General features: G+C 41.8%; 1 protein-coding gene across 1 annotated transcript; it reads left to right on the top strand.

Annotated features, from left to right (window-relative positions):
* Positions 1–317: 317 nt before the first annotated feature.
* On the top strand, positions 318–19,231 carry SLC34A2 (solute carrier family 34 member 2). The gene is made up of 14 exons (XM_040582356.1): positions 318–574; positions 665–720; positions 6,541–6,655; positions 6,760–6,897; positions 7,480–7,608; positions 8,524–8,667; positions 9,218–9,329; positions 10,433–10,628; positions 11,376–11,471; positions 13,934–14,054; positions 14,761–14,928; positions 16,316–16,432; positions 16,520–16,644; positions 18,266–19,231. The coding sequence occupies exons 3-14, from the start codon at positions 6,550–6,552 to the stop codon at positions 18,833–18,835; spliced, it is 2,022 nt and encodes a 673-aa protein (XP_040438290.1). The 5' UTR covers positions 318–574; positions 665–720; positions 6,541–6,549; the 3' UTR covers positions 18,836–19,231.
* The last annotated feature ends 651 nt before the right edge of the window (positions 19,232–19,882 follow it).

Here is a 19,882-nt window from a genome sequence, read left to right as displayed (position 1 = left end):
TATTGAATAACGTATCCATTTATCATATAGGCTTCTTCCTCACTAGCATTCTGAATGCTGTTATCAAAGTGTCTTTACATCTTTAAATCTCATTTAGAGGGAGAGCCACAGCCAAAATGCTAATGAGCTCACCTTAATTGTAAACACTGAGCACTGATAAGAATGAAACTCCATCCTCTGTTCTTAAAGAAGTTCTTACGTGTTTCCTACTTACACTGCTTTTTATCTGATTCTCCTTCACTTCTGTTCTTAGGCAGATTAATAGGCACCTGAACAGACAAATAACAGTACTACATCTTCTTCACAGCCTTTTGACAGACTTCTGAGATTGCAAAATATTTTTGGAAAATTATTATTGGAAAAAAAGATTACTGAATGATCAGGTGGACAGCAATTTTTAAGGCTGGAACAAACCGTTCCCCCGCATTCACAGAAACACATCAGTAACTCGTACTTAAATGCTGATGGGACATTTTTTCGAATGTGATAAGTGTGAAATAGCCCATAGTTTTATCAGTCTCGGTTGCTGCCCACTCCTGCTAAAAAAAGGTTGATTGTGATCATTAAGTTGCAGGTAGGCAGTGCCTCTGGACTGTAAAATAGGAATGTTAGTGCGCAGTGATGAAAGCAAACTTTGCTCAACACCTGTCTATATATATTGCAGGTTTCAGTGGCTGCCCAGTTGATCTGTTCGCTCTGTTGTCTGGGAATAAAGAAGTGGTAAGTAAGAACCAACTAAGACTAAGTTTTCTTTTCTTTTTCTTTTTTTTTTTTTAACTTGTTTAGTTCATAAATCCAGAGCTTTGCTTTTGCAGCTCAAGGAATGGCAACAGAGAGCTAATGTGGGGAAATGGAGTGGCGTGTGAAATGTCATCCACTTGTTAGCATTTTCACCTTGTGTTCTTTAAGCTGCATTTATATTTTAAGGAAATGAAAAAAAAAAACCTGAAACATAGTTCTGGAAACAAGCTGTAATGCTTTTTGTCTGCAAATAAGTAGATTTATTTTTATGGAATATGATAAAGAAAAAAAGCATTTTATTACCAGAAATATAACTGCCTACAGCATAAGAAAGTATTGTTCATTGTTTATTTGGATTGAAAAGTGAGATTTTAAGTCACAGTAATGAGTGGTATTGGATACTGGAAAACATCTAGGATAGGATTAATGAAACACTGGAAGGAAATACTGTCAGTTAGTGTGCTAGCACAGGTAGTGTGTAAAGTCTGTATGCTGCAGTGCAGCCGTGTCAGGCTATTCTTGATGGAAACATTTTCTTATGCTAATTCAGTTTGGTACAGAGAGGTAAAAGGAATACATTAGTCTAATGTAGTTAGCTCAACTAATGTGGCAGTAGGCAGAAATCAGCTGGTTTCCCAGTAACTTTTATTAGCAGCTCTTCCATTAGATCAGTAAGTCTTTTTAATGTCATTACTTTTTCCTCTCTCGATTCTTTACTGTGTATTTTGTATTTGGGATGGGGTAGATCTGTTTTATTTTCTAGTTGGTGGGATTTTTTTTGTTGTTGTTGTTTTATTCTAAAAAAGTAATTGTTTTATCCAAATACCTAGTAGGCATTTCAAATAGTTCAGTGATGTTTCCTGGTTCTGACTCTTCAGTGGCAGTGTCTGGTGCTTTGCTTGGTTGTGAATGCAAAAATAATGTTTGGGATTCATTTTTTCTCTGCACTTGCTTAGAAATGAGTTCTCATTTACTAGTTTTGTATGTTTTCAGTTTTGCTGTGTGTTAACTTGAAGCTTGTGTGCAATAAGTCTCAGGGATCCATAGGAACAAACAGTAAGCACAATGCTTTTTTTTTTTTTTTTTTTTTTTTTTTTTTTTTTTTTTTCCTCTAGCTTTCACATACTGTTTTTTTCCTTAAATACTACTTTAGTTGAAAGTTTACATCCTGGTTGAGCCTGCTAACTTATTCTGACAATAAGCCCCAAGGAAGCAGCTTGTTCCAGAGCAAAGACAAGACTTGCTCCTAGCAAGGCTGAATCATTGCTGGTGTTGATTTAAGTTGCTGCCTTTTCTGTTGCACCTGGGGCTTTCCGGCTGCCAACAAACAGGTTCTGGGGCAAAATTATCAGCTGATGTAAAGCTACTGAATGAGCTTGTGCTGGCTTCAGATCTTTCCTTTCCTGTCTCTACGTAGTGTGCTTCTGTGTTGGAGATTATACATTTTCAGGGGAAAAAAAATATTTCTTCAAACTGTAAGAAGGATTGCTATGTGGCTTGGTATTTACTCCTATGAAGTATGTGTGATAAATACTCCTATTCACCAAGTCATACAGTCAGATACCAGATTAGCTGATAAATCCCTTTTTAGCATGAAAATCATAGCGCAGTGGTGAATGACAAGGAAGTGATGTATTTGTATAGAAAAGGTGAGAGAGAATGGGGCGGGGGGGCAGAAGGAGGGAGAGAGACACTGGGGAAAGCCTGCCTGAACCCAAAACTTGATTTGGAGCTGGTTGAGCAACCTGTAGGCACATGTATGGTCATGTTGGTGCTCGTTGCAGTTATTACCAGGTGGTTTTGAAAAGGCTGCTATTTTCTGCAGTACTTTTATTTCATCTTGGTTTGACTGGGTCTGTTCCCCTGGAGGTGAGATTTCTTTAAGGCTTACTGCTTCATAGTTCTTATTTCAGGCACAACGTGGCCTTTCAGTGAGCTGTCACGGGTGGAAAGGTACAAACAATACCATCCAGGCACATACAAGTGGTAGTTCATATTCTCTGTGTTAAGTCCAGCAAAATAAATACGTTTACAACTGTTTCTGATTTAAAACTGAAAAGCACCGAGAGTCTAGCCCTGCAACAGAGGCAATGCTGTTACAGTCCAACGAGTCACCAAGGAAGGCAATATAGGGCATGGCACCTATCGTTGCTCAGGTAACTCCCCAGAGACTTTAACTCTTTGAAATGCTGCAGTGAGAGAGTCAGTACGGATATAAAAAACATGGGAGCCCACTTTGGCTTTGACTTTCTCTCTCTCACATTTCCTTCAGAATTTGAATGCCATTGATTTCCATCTATCTCCCTCTTAGGAGCAGGAGGTTTCAGTTTCTTCTGGAGTTAGAAAGGATGTCACACATAGTTAGCATTTTCCGAAGGCGAGGAAAGACTATACTTACAATGAAAGGAGCACACACGATGGTGTGAGAGAACTTGCCACGAGGTTCACTGAAGCGGACTGGATTACAGTTTGCACAGGCATTAGTTTTCAGACCTTTGCAATATGCATAGCATATTTTGACCTGCCACTTTCAGGAGGAAATTAGCTCTGTATCAGCGCAGCTCCAAACAGGTGGATATCCAAAGCGCCAATGCTTATCTGGACGTGAGCTCCATGACTACGCCCTGGGCGCAGGCATCCCAGCTGGCATTCTGCCAGCTAAGGCAGGAACTGGACTCACGGTGCTGAGACACCCCGGCTGGCACAGGGATGGGCAGAGCTCATTACTCCGGGCATCTCATCCAGTAATTGTGGCTATCCTGCCTTTGATACCTGGACTGGTGCGTCCAGCTGAATGTAGCTCCTTGTTGCGGTGTCGTCACCAGCCTGTCCTCTGCCCATTCTCTAACATGTTCCTTTGCAGTGTAGTTATGTCTCCGGTGTTCAAAAGTAAACCGCTGTTGGGGTTTTCATTGTCATTTATATCTTGCGTCAGCGGTGCTGGTCCTTTATCCTGCACCTGACATCAGCTTTTCCAAAGGCATGCATGAGCTGCCAGGGAGCGATGCAGTTAGCATTGTCACCCCTCTGCAGCACCCAGGCTTTCTTCTGAGTATTTTCTCAAGGTGTTAATGTCTGTGTTTGGGCCAAGTAAGAATTCTTTGAAGGGAAAACTGTAGAATGTTGATTATCCTTGTAGCACAGCAATTAATTAACAGTAAGTAGCTGTGGCCAGGACTCCAGTAGATGGTATCAGGTGGCTCTAAACGATCTTCTCAGCTGTTCCTCTTAACAAGAGTTAGGATCTGGAGAAACCTGACGGCTTTGGTAGTGCTTCAAGGGTCTAAATGGTTCTGCTTTTATCAGTTCTTGATACCTATCACCCAGAATGGGCTATTCTAGTAATACCGCTGTGAACCCAAATGCACAAGGCAAATACTGTAAAGACCTCCGGTATACAAATCTACCTTCCCAAATCAGAGGTTGACTAGGGCTCGTATGAATAATTTTATATGCATACCTATTATAAACTTCCTCCACAGAGGTGGTCAACTCTCATTCTATGGTATTTCATCACATAAAGCAAAAACAATAATAATACATGACGTACCTGTGGGATCCTGAGCACCTCAGGAACACGGGAGATGCTTATTATGAAAAAATGCCCTGCCGAATTCTTGAATGGGGACAGTTTATTTAGGAGGCATAGAGGCTGTTTGTCTGCTGAAGTTTTCAATCTCCAGTTTCTCCAGTGAATGCATCAGCTCAGTTTCCATGCAGTAATCATGCAGGCTGAATCCTTCATTTCCATACCAAGTGTAACAGAAGAGCTGTAAAAGTACTGATGGCATCTCTAGGGCTGGTGGTGTCCAGCATATTCTGTGTCTCTCCATGGCGGGAATATCTTGTCAATGCAATTTCACATCTGAATTTCCAATGCATTTTGACGATTGCATTTCACTTAAGAAGCACTTGTGCTGGGCAGTTATTTTTTCCAGAGTTCTTTAAATGCTGAACATGCCTAAATGAAACTTGTTTAACAAGACAGAGGTGTTCTGGCATGGGTGGGGCTTGGAGGTTTTTCTGGCATGGGTGAAAATACAGGAATTTGCTCCAAGCAAATGGAAACCCTTGTTGAAACAAGCAAGAGTGATTCTCTTCCATCTGTTCTGAGATCTTTCTTTGTGTATCTTGGGAGCTGCTCTGAATCTTACAGCACAGATAAAGAAAGTGTAAAAGCTTCTGCTAATGGGATTGTAGAATAATTTTTCCTGACACCGTGGAAGGGGAAATAATCTTTTCTTTGTGGAGTGCCAGAGAACAATACCCTCCTCTGTTACAGTAAAACATGAGTGATTCTGTCTGTGACATTTCCTTCACAGCTCAAGGCGGAGAATGGATGGCTTATTGATGTGGGCAGGGACAAAACATTTTCACCATCAACTACATAAAGGATTATGATGATTAAATGAATGATTAATTATACTCCCTTGGAGTGGCTGCTAAATGCAGGTGAACCTTGTTTATGGGTGTATGATGCCAACTCTGACACTGACTTTTGGAGGCTGGGTGCAGGTGCCTTGTTTATGAGGAGCATTGCTGGCAAATTCGCCAACAGATGTTTCGGCCATGCAGGTGCCAGACACGGTAGCTGTGGGGCAGCTTTGCCCGCAGCACTGACCCTCTCATTTGGCACAGAGGCTGGGAGAGACAGACCTGAAGGTGAAGCTTTGCTGGGTAGAGTTCACATCTCCCATCCTTTCCGCTGACTTTTTGGTCATCCTGGCTGAGCTAACCAACAGCATTACAAGCTTGGAAAGGTAGAAATATTATCACATATTGCCTCAGCTCCCCATGGTCACCTTTCGCCTCTTTCATGTCCCTCCCTCTGGTCTCCCATATTGGTGAAGTAAATAAGGAGGACCTTTCCAAGTTTTGATTCAAGAAATAGCTGCCTCTTCCTCTTGTGCCTGGGCTAGATCTGTCACGTGTGCTTATACCTGTGCTGTCAGGATTTGCCTGTGTGATGTCTTATTTTGGAAGTTAGCACTTCTTAATATTACAATGCATGTCAAGTGGGCTCAAAAGGGGTTGGGAAGGAAGAGGTTCAGACAGAGAGCCTGCGTGAGATGGGTGAGCCTGACCTGGCTGCCACTAACCCAGCTTCACTTGCAGCATCAGCTGTGAGTTACAGGCAAATGTAAGTGGCCACTGCTGTCTAATTATGCTCTTGTCCAGTTGTTCAGCAAGCATCATTCTGGAGCTCAGAACTCTGGGGTCTTCCTCCACCTTGTCCAAGGTCACGTTCCCCTCCATTGTTCCATGGGAATGAACCAGTAAAGGCAGCAAGAAGATTGTGTTTAGTGTACATGACACAAACTAAGGCAATGCTTTCGGGAAGAATTCTTTGGTCAGTTCTGTAAATTGAATTCCCAGTTTGGTAAAGGCAGTCGGTTAAATCCAGAAGGTGGAAGAAAGTAAAAGAGTCCTCTGACATTTTGCTGAGAGGAGATAAAGTGAATTAAAGAAAAAAAGCGTAAGGTTTGGAAAGCAGAGGAATCTTTGCTTTTATGACAGTTAGAAGTGAACAAAAATACAGGCACGAGATGGAAATACTTTTTTTAAATTGTGTAAATGCACAAATAAATCAACGATGTGATTTAAAATACAATTGAGAAATCAATTTTGCAACTAAAGGAATAATTCATAAAGATTAGTAAAAAGCTGTGTTCGAGGACACATTGCTTCCATTTTATTTCCATCTCTTTTGCTCTTAAACTCAATCATGTTTCTCACATACCCTGTTGTAAGTTGAATATTTTGACTACACACGCATTTTAATCAGCACTACTTTGCTAGTCACAGATCATGGCTCCCTGGCCTGAGGTGGAAAAGCCTGAAACCAATAACTATATTGGGGACTCTTCCAAACAGAACCAGAACATGGCTGGGAAAGAAGGAGAAAATCACAAAGGTATTGTGTGCTTACCTGTGAGTTACAGGAGACATAAATTTGGGGGCTCCTTGGAGAAGATGGAAAGTAATTAAAGAATTTTTTAAAATGTTCTATTTCATCAGGCAATGTGGCTTCACTTGGAAATAAAGGAGGAATCCAACCTGCGTTTTCCACAATAGCCTTGATAGATGAGACAAGGCCGGAAGAAGACGACCCATGGGCTCTGCCGGAACTGCAGGACACTGGGGTCAAGTGGTCAGGTAGCCATTCCTCAGCAAATAAGTTACCTGCATTTATTTTTTCCATCATTTCTGCTCTCTTTATCTTGGTTATCTTTCTGAAATAGTATTTGGTGCAGAATTGAATTTAAGATTTGAGGACTTTTCAGATGTAGGCTTTACACTCAGTCTTACCTTCCCCAACAGCGAATGCAGATATTATATTCAGTCAGTTAAGAAGAATCTGGAAATTGTGCTGCTTTCCCTCCTTGAAACACAAGGAGATATGTGGAAAACAACCCCAAACTAATGTGGTTTTATATCCAGACTCCTATTGGTCTTTTTTTACTTAAGAGGATGACTCTGTAAAATTGAGGGTCAGTGTCAGATTTCATAAGGCTTTTGTCATATACCAAAGCTTTTACATGGTAAAACTATGTAAACAAACTACCTGCTTCTGCAGTTAAAATTTGATTAAGAAGAACATTCTTTTGGGTTTAATCACACACTGGGGTCACACCACTGTCTTTAGGTCTGTAGCCTCTGCTTGTGCATAGACTGTTCCAGAGTGAACACCAGATATATCAAGCAAGTCTTTCTATGCGTAATGCATTTGTTTTGCAGAACTGGATAGAAAAGGAAAAATCATTCGTGTACTCTACGGGATAGGGAAGTTTGTTATGCTACTTGGACTACTCTACATGTTTGTGTGTTCTCTGGATGTGCTGAGCTCTGCTTTTCAACTGGTAGGAGGTATGAAAATGTCTACGATATCAAGAATAAACTGTGATATGAGGCAGTAAATTTCATCTGAGAGACTAAGTTACAAGTATCACTCTTCAAGAACATTCTTCATAGATTTATGTGTTGAGATATAGATTCAGAAGGAAGTAGCTCTGGTTGAAGACTGACCTTCACGTATTTGAAAGGGCCTTTGCTTCTCAAATTCCAAAGAGGTGTTGATGTAGGAATTATTGGCACTGAGTTTTTAGTAGGTTCCTGTTACTTTAGTGACAGTTTACATGAATATATCTGTGCATAAATCTGTTCCATATGAAAGACATTTCAACAAGGTGAAATATGAAAATTGTGCTCTTGAATAAAGCATCCAGCACTGAAATACCCCCCAAATCCTTCAAAGATGAAAACTATTGAGATGTATTTTTTACATTTACCTATCTCCAAGGGTTGAATTCTGCTGGTGGATTCAGAAGTGGTTATCAGAGAAATATGTGAACTTCTGTGGAGGTATTTTTTATTTTTGACAACACAGAAAGCTACAGGAACAGAATTATTCAGGATTACTAAAACAATTTTCCTTGATGCAGTAACCAAAAATATCAAGGCAGTAATAGCATTCATATCTATGCATGTGGGGGTTTTTTGTTTGACAGTCTTTCCTCTGATAGCTCTGGTTTTATACGGTTCTCTGCAGAGTTCAGTAGAGCTTGTTCAGTCACTGAAATGAGAGAATGTAAAATATTTTCTCATAACTGAGAAGCTGAGAGTCAGGACCTGAATTTGGATCCCTGGGCTACATAATCTTGCACTATTTTTGGCTGGCAAGCATGGCTATATTTGTATCAATTAAGTGGTTGAATGATCTTTAATTAAATGCTATGGACTTTATCTTGCAGTTGTCTCACTCTGAGAATATGTTTTTTGTAGGTAAAGCAGCAGGGGATATTTTTAAAGATGATTCAGTGCTGTCTAATCCTGTCGCGGGACTGGTGATTGGAGTTCTGGTGACTGTTATGGTCCAGAGCTCCAGCACATCTTCATCCATTGTGGTCAGCATGGTGTCCTCCACGTGTAAGTCTGCTTACAGTATCTTCCTAGAGATTACTCATAATCTTGGTCTGGGATACAAACATTCCCACCTGTGTTCAAGTTGTAAATAAATAAAATTGAATACTACTACTAGTAGTAATAGTAAGTGCACAACTGCAGTAAAAATCATTGGAAGCCTTGGCACTGAATGCATTAATTTTGGGAGATCTGCATACTTTTCTCATGTTAGCCAGTTACTGAACTGCATTTGTTCCTGTGGCATCATTTAAAAATCCTGCAGTAAGTAAGAAAATGCCTGGGGAAGAAGAGACTTTATCTTACTCTGGCCCTCTAACATCTGGTGAAAAGAGATAACCATGGGCTGCAGTTTCAGTGGGGATCACAGGACCGTGGGAGTACCATGTTCCCAGGGGGCTTGGTTAAAGCAAACGTGTCTGGACTGGAGTGCCTAATCCACATCAAGGGAAGTCAGGGTTCCAGTGACATTAGTAGATCTTAATTTTTTGTTGGAGGAAAAGAGCTTGCTGATGACCTGATTTTTTCATTCAGTGATTCCTTTTCTGCTTTCTAGTGCTGACTGTTAAATCAGCGATTCCTATCATAATGGGGGCAAACATTGGCACCTCAGTTACAAACACGATTGTGGCACTCATGCAAGCTGGGGACAGGAATGAATTTAGAAGGTATTGTACTTAAACGCTAGATCTGAAAAGTTGCTTTTCTTCCTTCTTTGTAGGTTTTCTTCTATATTCCCTATCACTACTACAGCTGTTCAACCTTTCTATTGACCAAAACTTGAATATCTAGTTAGTAAAATCACAAGCGTGGCCATGGCCAAGGTATAATGCTGTCTAGATACATGGCTTCATATACTTGAAGAAAAGCATATTGGGTTCCTTTAAAAGGTTTGTGTTTTTGTAAGAATCTACCATTAACTGGATCTTGTACAGGGATAAATTTTAAACTGTTCCCACTATACCATCACCTTTGATTATCTCTAAATTATGTGAGGGCTGTACAAGAAGTTAATACTAGTTTGGTCTACTCTCCTTAAAAGAGACTTCAGTGTCGGAGATATTTTGAGACTACAGTAGGCAAGAGCTGGTAACTGTAGAGAAATGAAGTGTTCTGGTTTTCAAATATATACAGTGACAACTTTTAGACTGCCACTTGACATTATCACTGAGAGAGCTCATGGCTTACTGGAGATGGGCAATAAACCTGGGAGGAATATGAGGCTTTGGCACCTTGTTGTTTGTGGCAGAGCAGATGTATGAAATACACTTAGCCAAAGCCCCTGAGGGAAGAGCTGTGGCTCCTCAGGCTGTGGAGGAAAAGCTGGAACCAATGATTTGCAAGAACGTGTGGGAGGGATGTGAAGAGCCACCTTCCCCCATGAGTCAGAGACAACAGGTCCCAGAGGCAATGCCTGGCTAAGGATTGAAAATGGACCAAAAATGGGTGAAAGGCAAAACAAATGCAGGCTGTACAGCTAGTTCTTTCTTCAGACAAGTACTCTTGGCCACCTCACGTTAAGGATCACTTTTGCCTTTTCTAGTTTCTCTTGTTACACTCACCTGGCTGGCTCTTTAACTCACTCAGTGGTGTGGAGACAACTTGGCACTCTATAGCAAAGTAGTCGTGTCCTGTGACCCCAGAAATTAAACGATTCCCATCTTGATTTCACATCTTGATCCTGATCCACATCTATGATTTCATATTTAATTGATGTTATACACATGTTGTTTAATTAAAAGAAGCTCTGTTTTTTAATTTCTCCTCATAGGGCCTTTGCTGCAGCAACAATCCATGATTTCTTTAACTGGCTTGCTGTGTTTGCACTGTTGCCCATTGAAGTTATTACTGGCTATCTTTACCACCTCACCAGTGTTATAGTTGACTCCTTTCAGCTTGAAAGTGGTGAGGATGCCCCTGAGCTACTAAAAGTTATCACAGACCCCTTTACAAAGCTCATCATTGAGGTAAGCTCTTTCTCCCCTCAAGGAAGCTGCTTACTTGGTTCAGCCACAGCTAACCAAAATGCTCTGAAGGGGGTGGTGGGGTGGTGGGGAGCTTCCACGCACTTCTCTGTGTCCTCAGGGTAAAGCTCATTAGCAGGTGGGTTCTTCTTTTTGTTCGCATTTCATAAAGCCCCAGCTCTGTATTTCCTCTTTCTATTTCCCCCACATTTCACCTTAATGGTAGGCCTGTCTAGGAGGACTGGGAAGGCAGGTGAGGACACATACAGTCCTATGGGATGGATGGGATGGCAGCCTGTTGCCTAGATAGTGGCAGATAGTACTAGCTGAGACAACCCGGCACATCCAGAAGATCTGCACAGGCCCTGAAGAGACAACACTGAAATTACGGGAAACTCACACAAATCTAGAGGGACAGCTGAAGGCCAGGGTGGATGCACAGAGCTCCTAAAATGACAGTAAATACATTTAGGCAGTTGTGTCAGTGTAGCTGTTTAAACAGAAAGGGTGAGGTGAGGTGGTGGATGATTTGGGGAGAATGAGGCACAGTGTTTGTGCACATAGAGTTGTACCTTTTTCTGGGAGTAAACCCCTTCCTACCTGTTGGGCAGCACCTCTAGCGTTAGAGATGGTTGTGTAGGCTTTGTGTGACTGAGCTTCCAAAGGGAACTATTTGAATAGAGCTGAACAGAAGTATGTGATGAAAGTCAGAATAATGCTTTTTTTTTCTTTTTTTTTTTTTTTTTTAAGCTTGATAAATCAGTAATAAATGCAATTGCTACAAATGATGAATCAGCAAAAAACAAAAGCCTGGTAAAGATTTGGTGTGTAACTAAAACCAATGTGGTGAGTATCATGCTAAATTCATTGTTAGGTTCCTTAGGAAACATACTACTCATTTGTAGCTGACACTCCTTATCATAGGATTATGAAATCAGATTTTTAAGTTAGTATTTTTCATGCAGCAGAAAAACAATGAAAACGATTTAATTTAGTTTTTGCTCCACTTAAACCAAGGATGTCACACCAGTGGTGAGCTTGACCTAGTTGCTTTCACTACCATGCAGGCCCTTGCTTATCAGAACTGATGGCTGAGAGCCAAGCCTTTTACTCCTTCCACATCCAAATGCCTTTAAACTCCACTACTCCTACCAGCTCCCTGAAAGTGGAAAAAAATCTGCAATATAGGCCAAGGAAAATATCTTTTTGCCCACCATTTATCTATTTATCTAACCATTTATCTATTAAGCATTTATCTATTAATCTAACCAACTTCAGTCTTAGGTCTGTTAGGGTGGTATCTGGTGGCAGCTGGTTATTTGCAGCTTTTTGGAAAACTGCCCTCGGGGAAAGCCTCTGCGGGGCTGTGTCCCACTGTTCTTCACCCAAGCAGCACTGCAGCTTGAAGTAATCTGTTGCCCAGATCGACACCAATGAGTATTTTGGTAAACTGTGGAGCTGAGTGGTTGGTTTGCGTTGTTCAGCTAACTAACAATTAGAGCATTAAATGTCCCTTGGATCTCTAATTAGGCTATTCTACTTGTTGGTATGTATATAAAAGCGATTCCTGAAGTCCTGAGGCAGAAGATACTTAAGGACATGAAGCGGAGGTCAAAATTAAGTGCTTGGGTTTTTAGAGGAGCCCAGCTCCTATTGAATGACGGTCTGGATGGCCAGTGAAATGCTAGCTAGGGAGATAGCACCAGGAGCCCTGCTAATGTGAAACTGCTCAGGTTACGCTGCTGAGGAGCTGGGTATTTCATCTCCGCGAGGCATGGTGCTTGGGCAGCGTACTTCTTTCAGGCTGCCAGCCCTCATATGGGCTGCCCCTTCGCTGTGCTGCCTGGGTGGCAGTGAGGTCTGAGCCCCTGAGTCCTACAGTACCCCCACTCTTACAAGAAACTGTATGGAAAGTTGTCGTAGGCTGAGGGTTACATTTCCATATACACAATTCTTTCTGTGTTTGTCTGTATTTTGGCTGTGTAACTACTGTCCAAACATCTAGTCAAATGACAAAAATACATAAAACCCCTACAAGCTTGACTTGACCTTGGTGAGAGAAGAGAAAGATCATTTCGATGATTTACATTCCTAGAGGCTTGAACTCATTTCTGGCAAAAAGCATTAAACAGACCTCTGGCAGGGATAAATACATGCAGACCCCATGTGCTTAAGGATAAACATAAGGATAAATGCTTTGATCTAATGCTGCTGCTTTGAAATTCAGATGTCTGAAAAAAATTTCAGGAAGGCAAGAAACAACATTGTGTTGTGTTTGTGAAAGCTGATGTCTTGCGGAGGCTGGAAACCAGGTGCTTCCTGAAAAGGTGGGGGCACTGGATCCACTCCAGGCTTTGCCCATCTGCATCAGCTGGAAGGGGAATACGAACACGGGTGTCTGCAGACAGTGCCCAGCAAGAAAATATGATTTCTCTTTCCCTGTTTCTGCAAAAGGCAATCACTCAAACACATCTTAAAGTTCCCTCCTGTTCAGCATTGTGGTTCAAAGTCCATTTGGCTGTTAGCTGCTCTTGTGGGGAAATACAGTTCAGTCAGCAAACTATTCCTTAATCTGCACAAGGAGTTACGGACCTCGCATCAGAATGCAATATGTCTGGGCTAGGAGCTCTTATAAGGAAGGTTTTATTGTGATAAAAACAGAAATTCATGTTCAGCGCAGTAATGCTAATCACGGTGCTAGTAATTAGCTTTTAGATAGCATTTGAACTTTAAAAAGGAAAGTAGTAGCAGCTCTTCTATTTCTACAGAAGGAAAACTGAAGCACAGAAAGGCAGCGTGAGCAGCTTATGCTTGTTCAGGCTGCACTGTTATTGTAGTAGTCTGAATCACAGTCCTGTGCAGTACTCACCAGACCAATAACTGTAGTTAAGATGACAGCAAAGAGGTCTTTCTTTGCCCCAAGAAAGCTGTGGCAGCGGCTGGAAAAGGAGTGTCACTGTCCCCCAGCTGCAGCTAGGCATAAGCCTCATTCCACAAACCCTGACATCAGTAGTTAAGGTTCTTAGCTACTGATGACCTGGTCCTACGATTATTACCATGTAGCAGGTTTGGAGGATATTTTAATCTTTAAATGTTGTATTGATTGACTTGCATAACAGCACAATCATTTATCTTAAGAAGGCAAAAAAATTTGCCTTGTCATTAATGAGGTGCCAGCTTAAACTCCAGCTTACAAATCTGCCTTTAGCTGATGAACACTGGTTGTAATAAAAACCTAGAACTTTGCATGAGCTGTTAATGAAGGGTTGTAGGTGACTGAACTATCTGCTTTATCTGGCAATCTTTAGACACTGCAGAATGTCACAATTCCGCCTTCAGAAAACTGCACATCTCCTGACCTTTGCTGGACTGAAGGAAACGTGACATGGACCATGAAGAATATAACTGAAACAGAATATATCAGTAAATGTAAGTAGTAGAGCTATTTCTCCTTCGGTAATATCTTTACAGGTGTGTATATATCTTTCTGACGGTGTTAACAGACCACTGCAGAGGTCTATTGAGAGGCACTCCCCTGTGTATGGACACAAGGCACTACTGCAGGTGCAGTCAGAGCAGCCTGTGCTCTGTTATAGCTACGCAGCTGGAGTTACCAGCAGCATCATGGTATCTGGCTGCAGATGGATCTCTTTCCATGCTCCCTGATATCAGTAATTGAGGTCTTCAGTATCATGTCACCCTCACTGTTCAGATGACTTGGAGCTACAGTTACTTTGCTGGGATGGTTTCTTGGATATCTCCATCCCTATGCATGCCCTTCAGGACTTTCAAGAGCCCTTCTCAGGCGTTCAGCCACCTGTGGGAAGAGCCAACCCACCCTCTGGCTCAGAGCACACCAAAATTTCTTCATGCCATTGTATTCCTCTCCCTTACATATGGTTGCCCAGCTCCTGCCTGCCATCTATTTCATAAGTGTATCCATACAAGAGCCCCTCTTGCCCACCTCAGACATGGCTTTTGTTGAGCAAAGAAGGGGGTGTTTTCAGTCCTTGCATCAATCACTGTGTGTGCTTTGGTCCTGTTTTCTTGGGGGCATATATGAAAACTAGAGCTGAGCTTAGGATCGGAAGGAAAAACTGTGGCTAGGCCAACTAATTTTCCTTTTCTTTTTCAGGCCAGCATCTCTTTGCAGACTCAGACCTGCCTGATCTTGCCATTGGTCTCATCCTTCTGGCTTTGTCCCTGCTTGTTCTGTGCTCCTGTTTGGTGGCAATCGTTAAGCTATTAAACTCTGTGCTTAAAGGACAAGTGGCAAGCATTATCAAGAAGACAATCAACACCGGTAATTATCTGCTTTTCCTGTAGATTGTTTTCAGAAATGAAAAGGACTCTGAGCATGTTTATTGATATCTTCTGTTCTAGCAGATATTACAGAATAGTTTAAAGAAAACAGTATTAAAGCAGAATCACACACACCCACCCCAATTTTTCATCCCAAGCACGTTATTTTCTTTCTTTTAAAAATCTATTAGCGAACAGCTTGCTTGAGAACTGCAGCAGATTAACAGCAACAGAGACCAAAGTCCAGGCTCTGTTTCTTGATGTATAATCATTAGCTGTAAGAAATGTAATGTTCCCATCCTCAAAAGATAGTGCTGAAGTGCTGAGATTGTGATTGCCTACTCTGGCACATAGCCTGCAAGTTTATTCTAAAGTAAGTTGAAAAAAAGTTTGTAGTGATTAATGATCTAATTCCCTTTGCTCGCCCTGTTCTACAGCTTACCCATCTCTTCAGTAGGATAAGCAGCCCTGAACAGTGGTGCTTTCTGTCTTTCCCTGTGTTCTCCAGGTGTTTTTTCATCCTGGGCCCATTGAGTGCAAATGCTGGTTTCTTTTCACTTGCCTGCTTTTTCTTCATCCTCCCTTGAATGGAGAGGTTAGAACCTGTAGCAGAGAAAAGCAATCCTGGCGTACCTCTGGTTGAGGTTGAAGTCAGAGTTCACAGGAATGAAGAAGGCAACAAAGTGGTCCCCATGCTGTCTTTTCTTTTCCTGGGCAAAGAACAGTGCCCAAAGTGAAAACGAGGGGTACAAAGTAATCAGCTGCCAGTTACTGCTCATTTGCGATCTACTCTGTGATCCTCTGTGTCTTCCCGATTGAATAAGTCCTCACTTCCTGGGTCACCCAGAAATCTGCAGACTACAGGGGACCATTGTGCCTAGTTTCTCTAATCAGCGTGATTAGCTTTTCTTTGCAAGAGCTAACAAGTTAACAAGGAGGTGATCTGCTTGAAACTATTTAGAACAAGCAACCTGATTTTCTCAGGATGGTCTTCAGAGCTTTCTGAAGATCTGGTCCATGTAGTGGGTGCCTGGTTGCCAAAAGTGAGGTGCTCAAGACACATAAAAGGTTTTGCGTTGACCTCTGTGGGAACATTTCTGGTACCTAATCGTATTACAACATAAATGCTACCTTGGGTCAGGACAAATGTCTACCTAGTCTAGTATCTATCTCAGTGTATCCAGTGGCGGAAGGCTGAAGAAGGGAGTACAGAAAACAGGGTAAATTAGAGTAGTAGAACTGACTCTGACCCAAAATCATCATTTAAGAGACAATATACAAACAATATATTTACATTTTAAATGCTTAATAGTCTTTTCACTGCTGTGTTACTGTTACACAGAGCATTCTTTTATGCTAAAGACAATGTTCTCCCTCTATTTTTTTAGATTTCCCATTTCCATTTACTTGGCTAGCTGGATACCTGGCTATGCTCGCAGGAGCTGGTATGACCTTTGTTGTCCAAAGCAGTTCTGTTTTCACATCTGCTATTACACCCCTTGTTGGTAAGTTGTCAATACTGTGTTCCTTATCCACATGTTTTACTTTCTCCGTCATTCTGAAACCACTCAATCCTGTGTCTTTTCTCTTAGGCATTGGTGTTATAAGCATTGAGCGCTCTTATCCCCTTACCTTAGGAGCTAACATTGGCACAACCACAACAGCTATACTTGCAGCTTTAGCAAGTCCAGGGAGTACATTGAAATATTCGTTGCAGGTCAGTATAAACCAATGCTTCCTTGACTTAATTTAGAAGTTGCAACTTTTCTGAAGAAAAGCCTGACAGAATTGGCTCTGATACAAATGTGCCATGGATGTCGTGCCTGATTTTGTGTGTGCTGTTAAGGATAGCTCATTCATTTCAACTGCTAGAGCAAAAAGCGCTTGTGTTAAACATTCCCAGAATGTCAATCAATATGTACTAAAATCTTGCTTTTGTAACTTGAGCTTGATCTGATTGAATTAATTCAGAACTGAAACAGTGTGGGCCACTTGAGCCCTGAGGGGTCTCTGCAGCTTGGAATTCAGTGCCCGTATCTGTGACAGCCCTCTTAAGCAGTCCCCTGTGAAGGTTACTAATGTCTGTAAGTTCCCTCCTCAGGACCCTAACTCTGTCCAGGCAGTGTACAGGGACTTCTGTAACCTAACTGAAGGCTGTACAACCCTTAAGACGGAGACCTGTCTACCTACCTCAGGTTGCAGTGAGCACGATGGCATCTATTTTCTCATTGTAAATCTAATCTGAGTGGATTTTAGTGAACTCCTTGTCGCCTCAGACTACGTGAAAAGTAGGCAGCCTGGCTTTGAGCTCCCATTTACCACCTGGTAAAGGACATTCCAGGCAGCAGATAACGTTTGAATGAGCCCTCTACATCAAAGACTGAAAAGATAATGAAGTTTCCTTTGTGAATAAGATGAATGTTTTTTGCTAGCTACAATAACTCAAGAAAATTACAGAAGTCGTTTTATTGTCCTCAGGCATGATAGAACAGATGCAATCATGAAAAGATACTATCTTGATCAAGCTCAGATTTCATGATAACTTGCTGTTTTTATAAAGTACTTTAAAAATAAATCCCTGTACTTTCATATTTACGTTAGTCTGATAACAGTTATAGAGTGAAAATGAGATAAGGTGAGCAGGGAATGTACTATTTTGTTCAGTGTGTGCTTATCCTGTCTAAGCAACTTCTGAAAACTTTAGGAAGTAGGTGTGTCTTCATGCTTATTTTCCAAAAATCAATTTTGAAGTATGTGAATCAAGTTATTGTAAAAGACCCAGACAAAGTCACATTCCAGGAATCTCCTTGGCACCCTATAAACTTTCAGCTAGTTTCTGTAAAATCCAGGTTTGTACCATTAATAAATTCTCAATAGCCTGTATGCAATATCTAGTTTACACTTCTCATCTTTTCATTGGAAACTTACGGATGCAGAACCCAATAATGAACAGTTCTCACGCCTTGCTGACAACAGCACTGTTTCCCACTAGCTGTTTGGTTTGTGAGCTTTATTTCTGATGGACTCCATTTCTTGCTGTTGAAAGCTGTATTTTAAGACTGCCATCTGTGGGGAGATATGCCATCCCCTCCAGGCTTGTTTTGTGTCCAAACACAGTCCCCCGTTTGTAGGCACACAATGTGTGAGGTGGTACCAAGTCCTTGCTTCATGCTAGGAAAGGCCCTGCAATGCAATAGCATCAAAGACAAGAAAAACAGCGGGGAACAAGGGAAGGGGGAGCTATGGAGTTTTAGTGCCACTGGAAGTTAACCATCATGCAGGTAGGAGCTTTTAAAGGCACGTTGGCTAACAAACCTGTCAAATGTTTTTGCTTTCAGATTGCCTTGTGCCACTTTTTCTTCAATGTCTCTGGGATTATTCTGTTTTACCCGCTACCTTTTACCCGGCTGCCAATCCGCATGTGCAAGACCTTGGGAAACACAACAGCCAAGTACAGATGGTTTGCTGTATTTTATCTTCTCGTCTGCTTCTTTCTTTTGCCTTTGTTTATATTTGGTCTGTCACTGGCAGGTTGGGGAGTTCTTTTGGGTGTTTGCCTTCCCCTGTTTGCTCTTTTTATGGCTGTGGTTGTGATTAATATTATGCAGTCGAGGCGACCGCATTCACTGCCTGAGAAGCTCCAAAACTGGGATTTCCTCCCCATCTGGATGCACTCCCTAGAGCCCTGGGACAATATAATTATGTCTTCGCTCGCCTTTTGTGGGAAACACTGCTGCGGCTTCTGCAAGTGCTGCAAAGTCAACGCAGAACAGGAAGGTGCCAAAGACAAGCAACTAAAAACTGTGGAGGTTTATGAAAACACAATTGCGATGTCTGATGAAGGTGGAAGAAGGGCACCAGCTGCAGCTTGTGTTGAAAAAACAGGCACAAACAACACGGCCTTATAGTAACAGATCAACCCATATTAGCAGAGGTAGAGCATAGGACAGTCAGGCTCTTGAAAACCACCTTGGACAATGCACTGAGGACAGAGTGAATATTTTGTTAGGTTCCTGCAGCCAGTGATATATCACTCATCAAGGAATGGAGTCAAACAAGCTTGGCAGAGTCCCTAGAAAATCTATGATCAGTTGAAAAGCTAATGACAGATTGGCTTACAGAGGATCTACTATGTGGTACCTTCATCCAATGCTATTGGTAGCAAACAAAAGAAATCCTGATGGAGTCCCATGAAGAAAGGGATGAAAGGAGCGGTGATCAATTTAAACTTAATTCAAACAAAAAATGCACTTGTAGAACAGCCTTTCTGACCTACTGGCTTATTCAGCAGAAGTTTATAATACCTAAAAGCTCTGGAAATGGGGGGGAAAAAAAAGAAAAAAAAAAAGAAGAGAAGAAAAAACCCCAAAGAGAATCCTAATGTTTTTATTGGCCTATTTGCAGTGGTCAAAACAGAAAACAGTAGTTTTCCCAGTATGGACGAAGTCTATTTTATGTGTGAAGGAAAACAAAATGCTGGGCTTCCTTCAGAAGCTCTGGGAGTCTGACTGCAGTATAAGGGTGGGCATATGCCCATTTTGACCCCCCCCCCCATCTCCTTTAACACCAGAGACAGGAGTTATAATCTTTTGTTATCTCATGCTAAAGGCCGTAAAAGTAATTGTGATCCCTCCGCCTGCTGAAGGTTAAGCACTGGGTTTGGAGCCACTGTATGGCTACCAAAGGGCTTGATGCTTGATGGATTCAGGATGTGATTGTGTGGCCATTCATCTCTCTAGACGGTCCTCTCCAATCCTGTTCATCAGGTAACCTCACAATCAGAGGAATGGTGCAGGAGGGAGGACAAGTGGCCAGCGTAGGGGAGGAGACAGCCACGCAAGCCTGGGCTGACACCAGGAGATATGTGTGCAACTGTAGCTCCCTTTGGCTGAGCCACAAAATGACTTTTCAGAGTAGCGGTGGAGACTGGCTTTAGAGCTACAAAAGAGGGAACC

Source organism: Falco naumanni, chromosome 1 (genome assembly GCF_017639655.2).
Source record: "Falco naumanni isolate bFalNau1 chromosome 1, bFalNau1.pat, whole genome shotgun sequence".
Lineage (NCBI taxonomy): Eukaryota > Metazoa > Chordata > Aves > Falconiformes > Falconidae > Falco > Falco naumanni.
The sequence above is the reverse complement of the archived record's forward strand: the minus strand, read 5'-3'. Positions and strand labels throughout refer to the sequence as shown.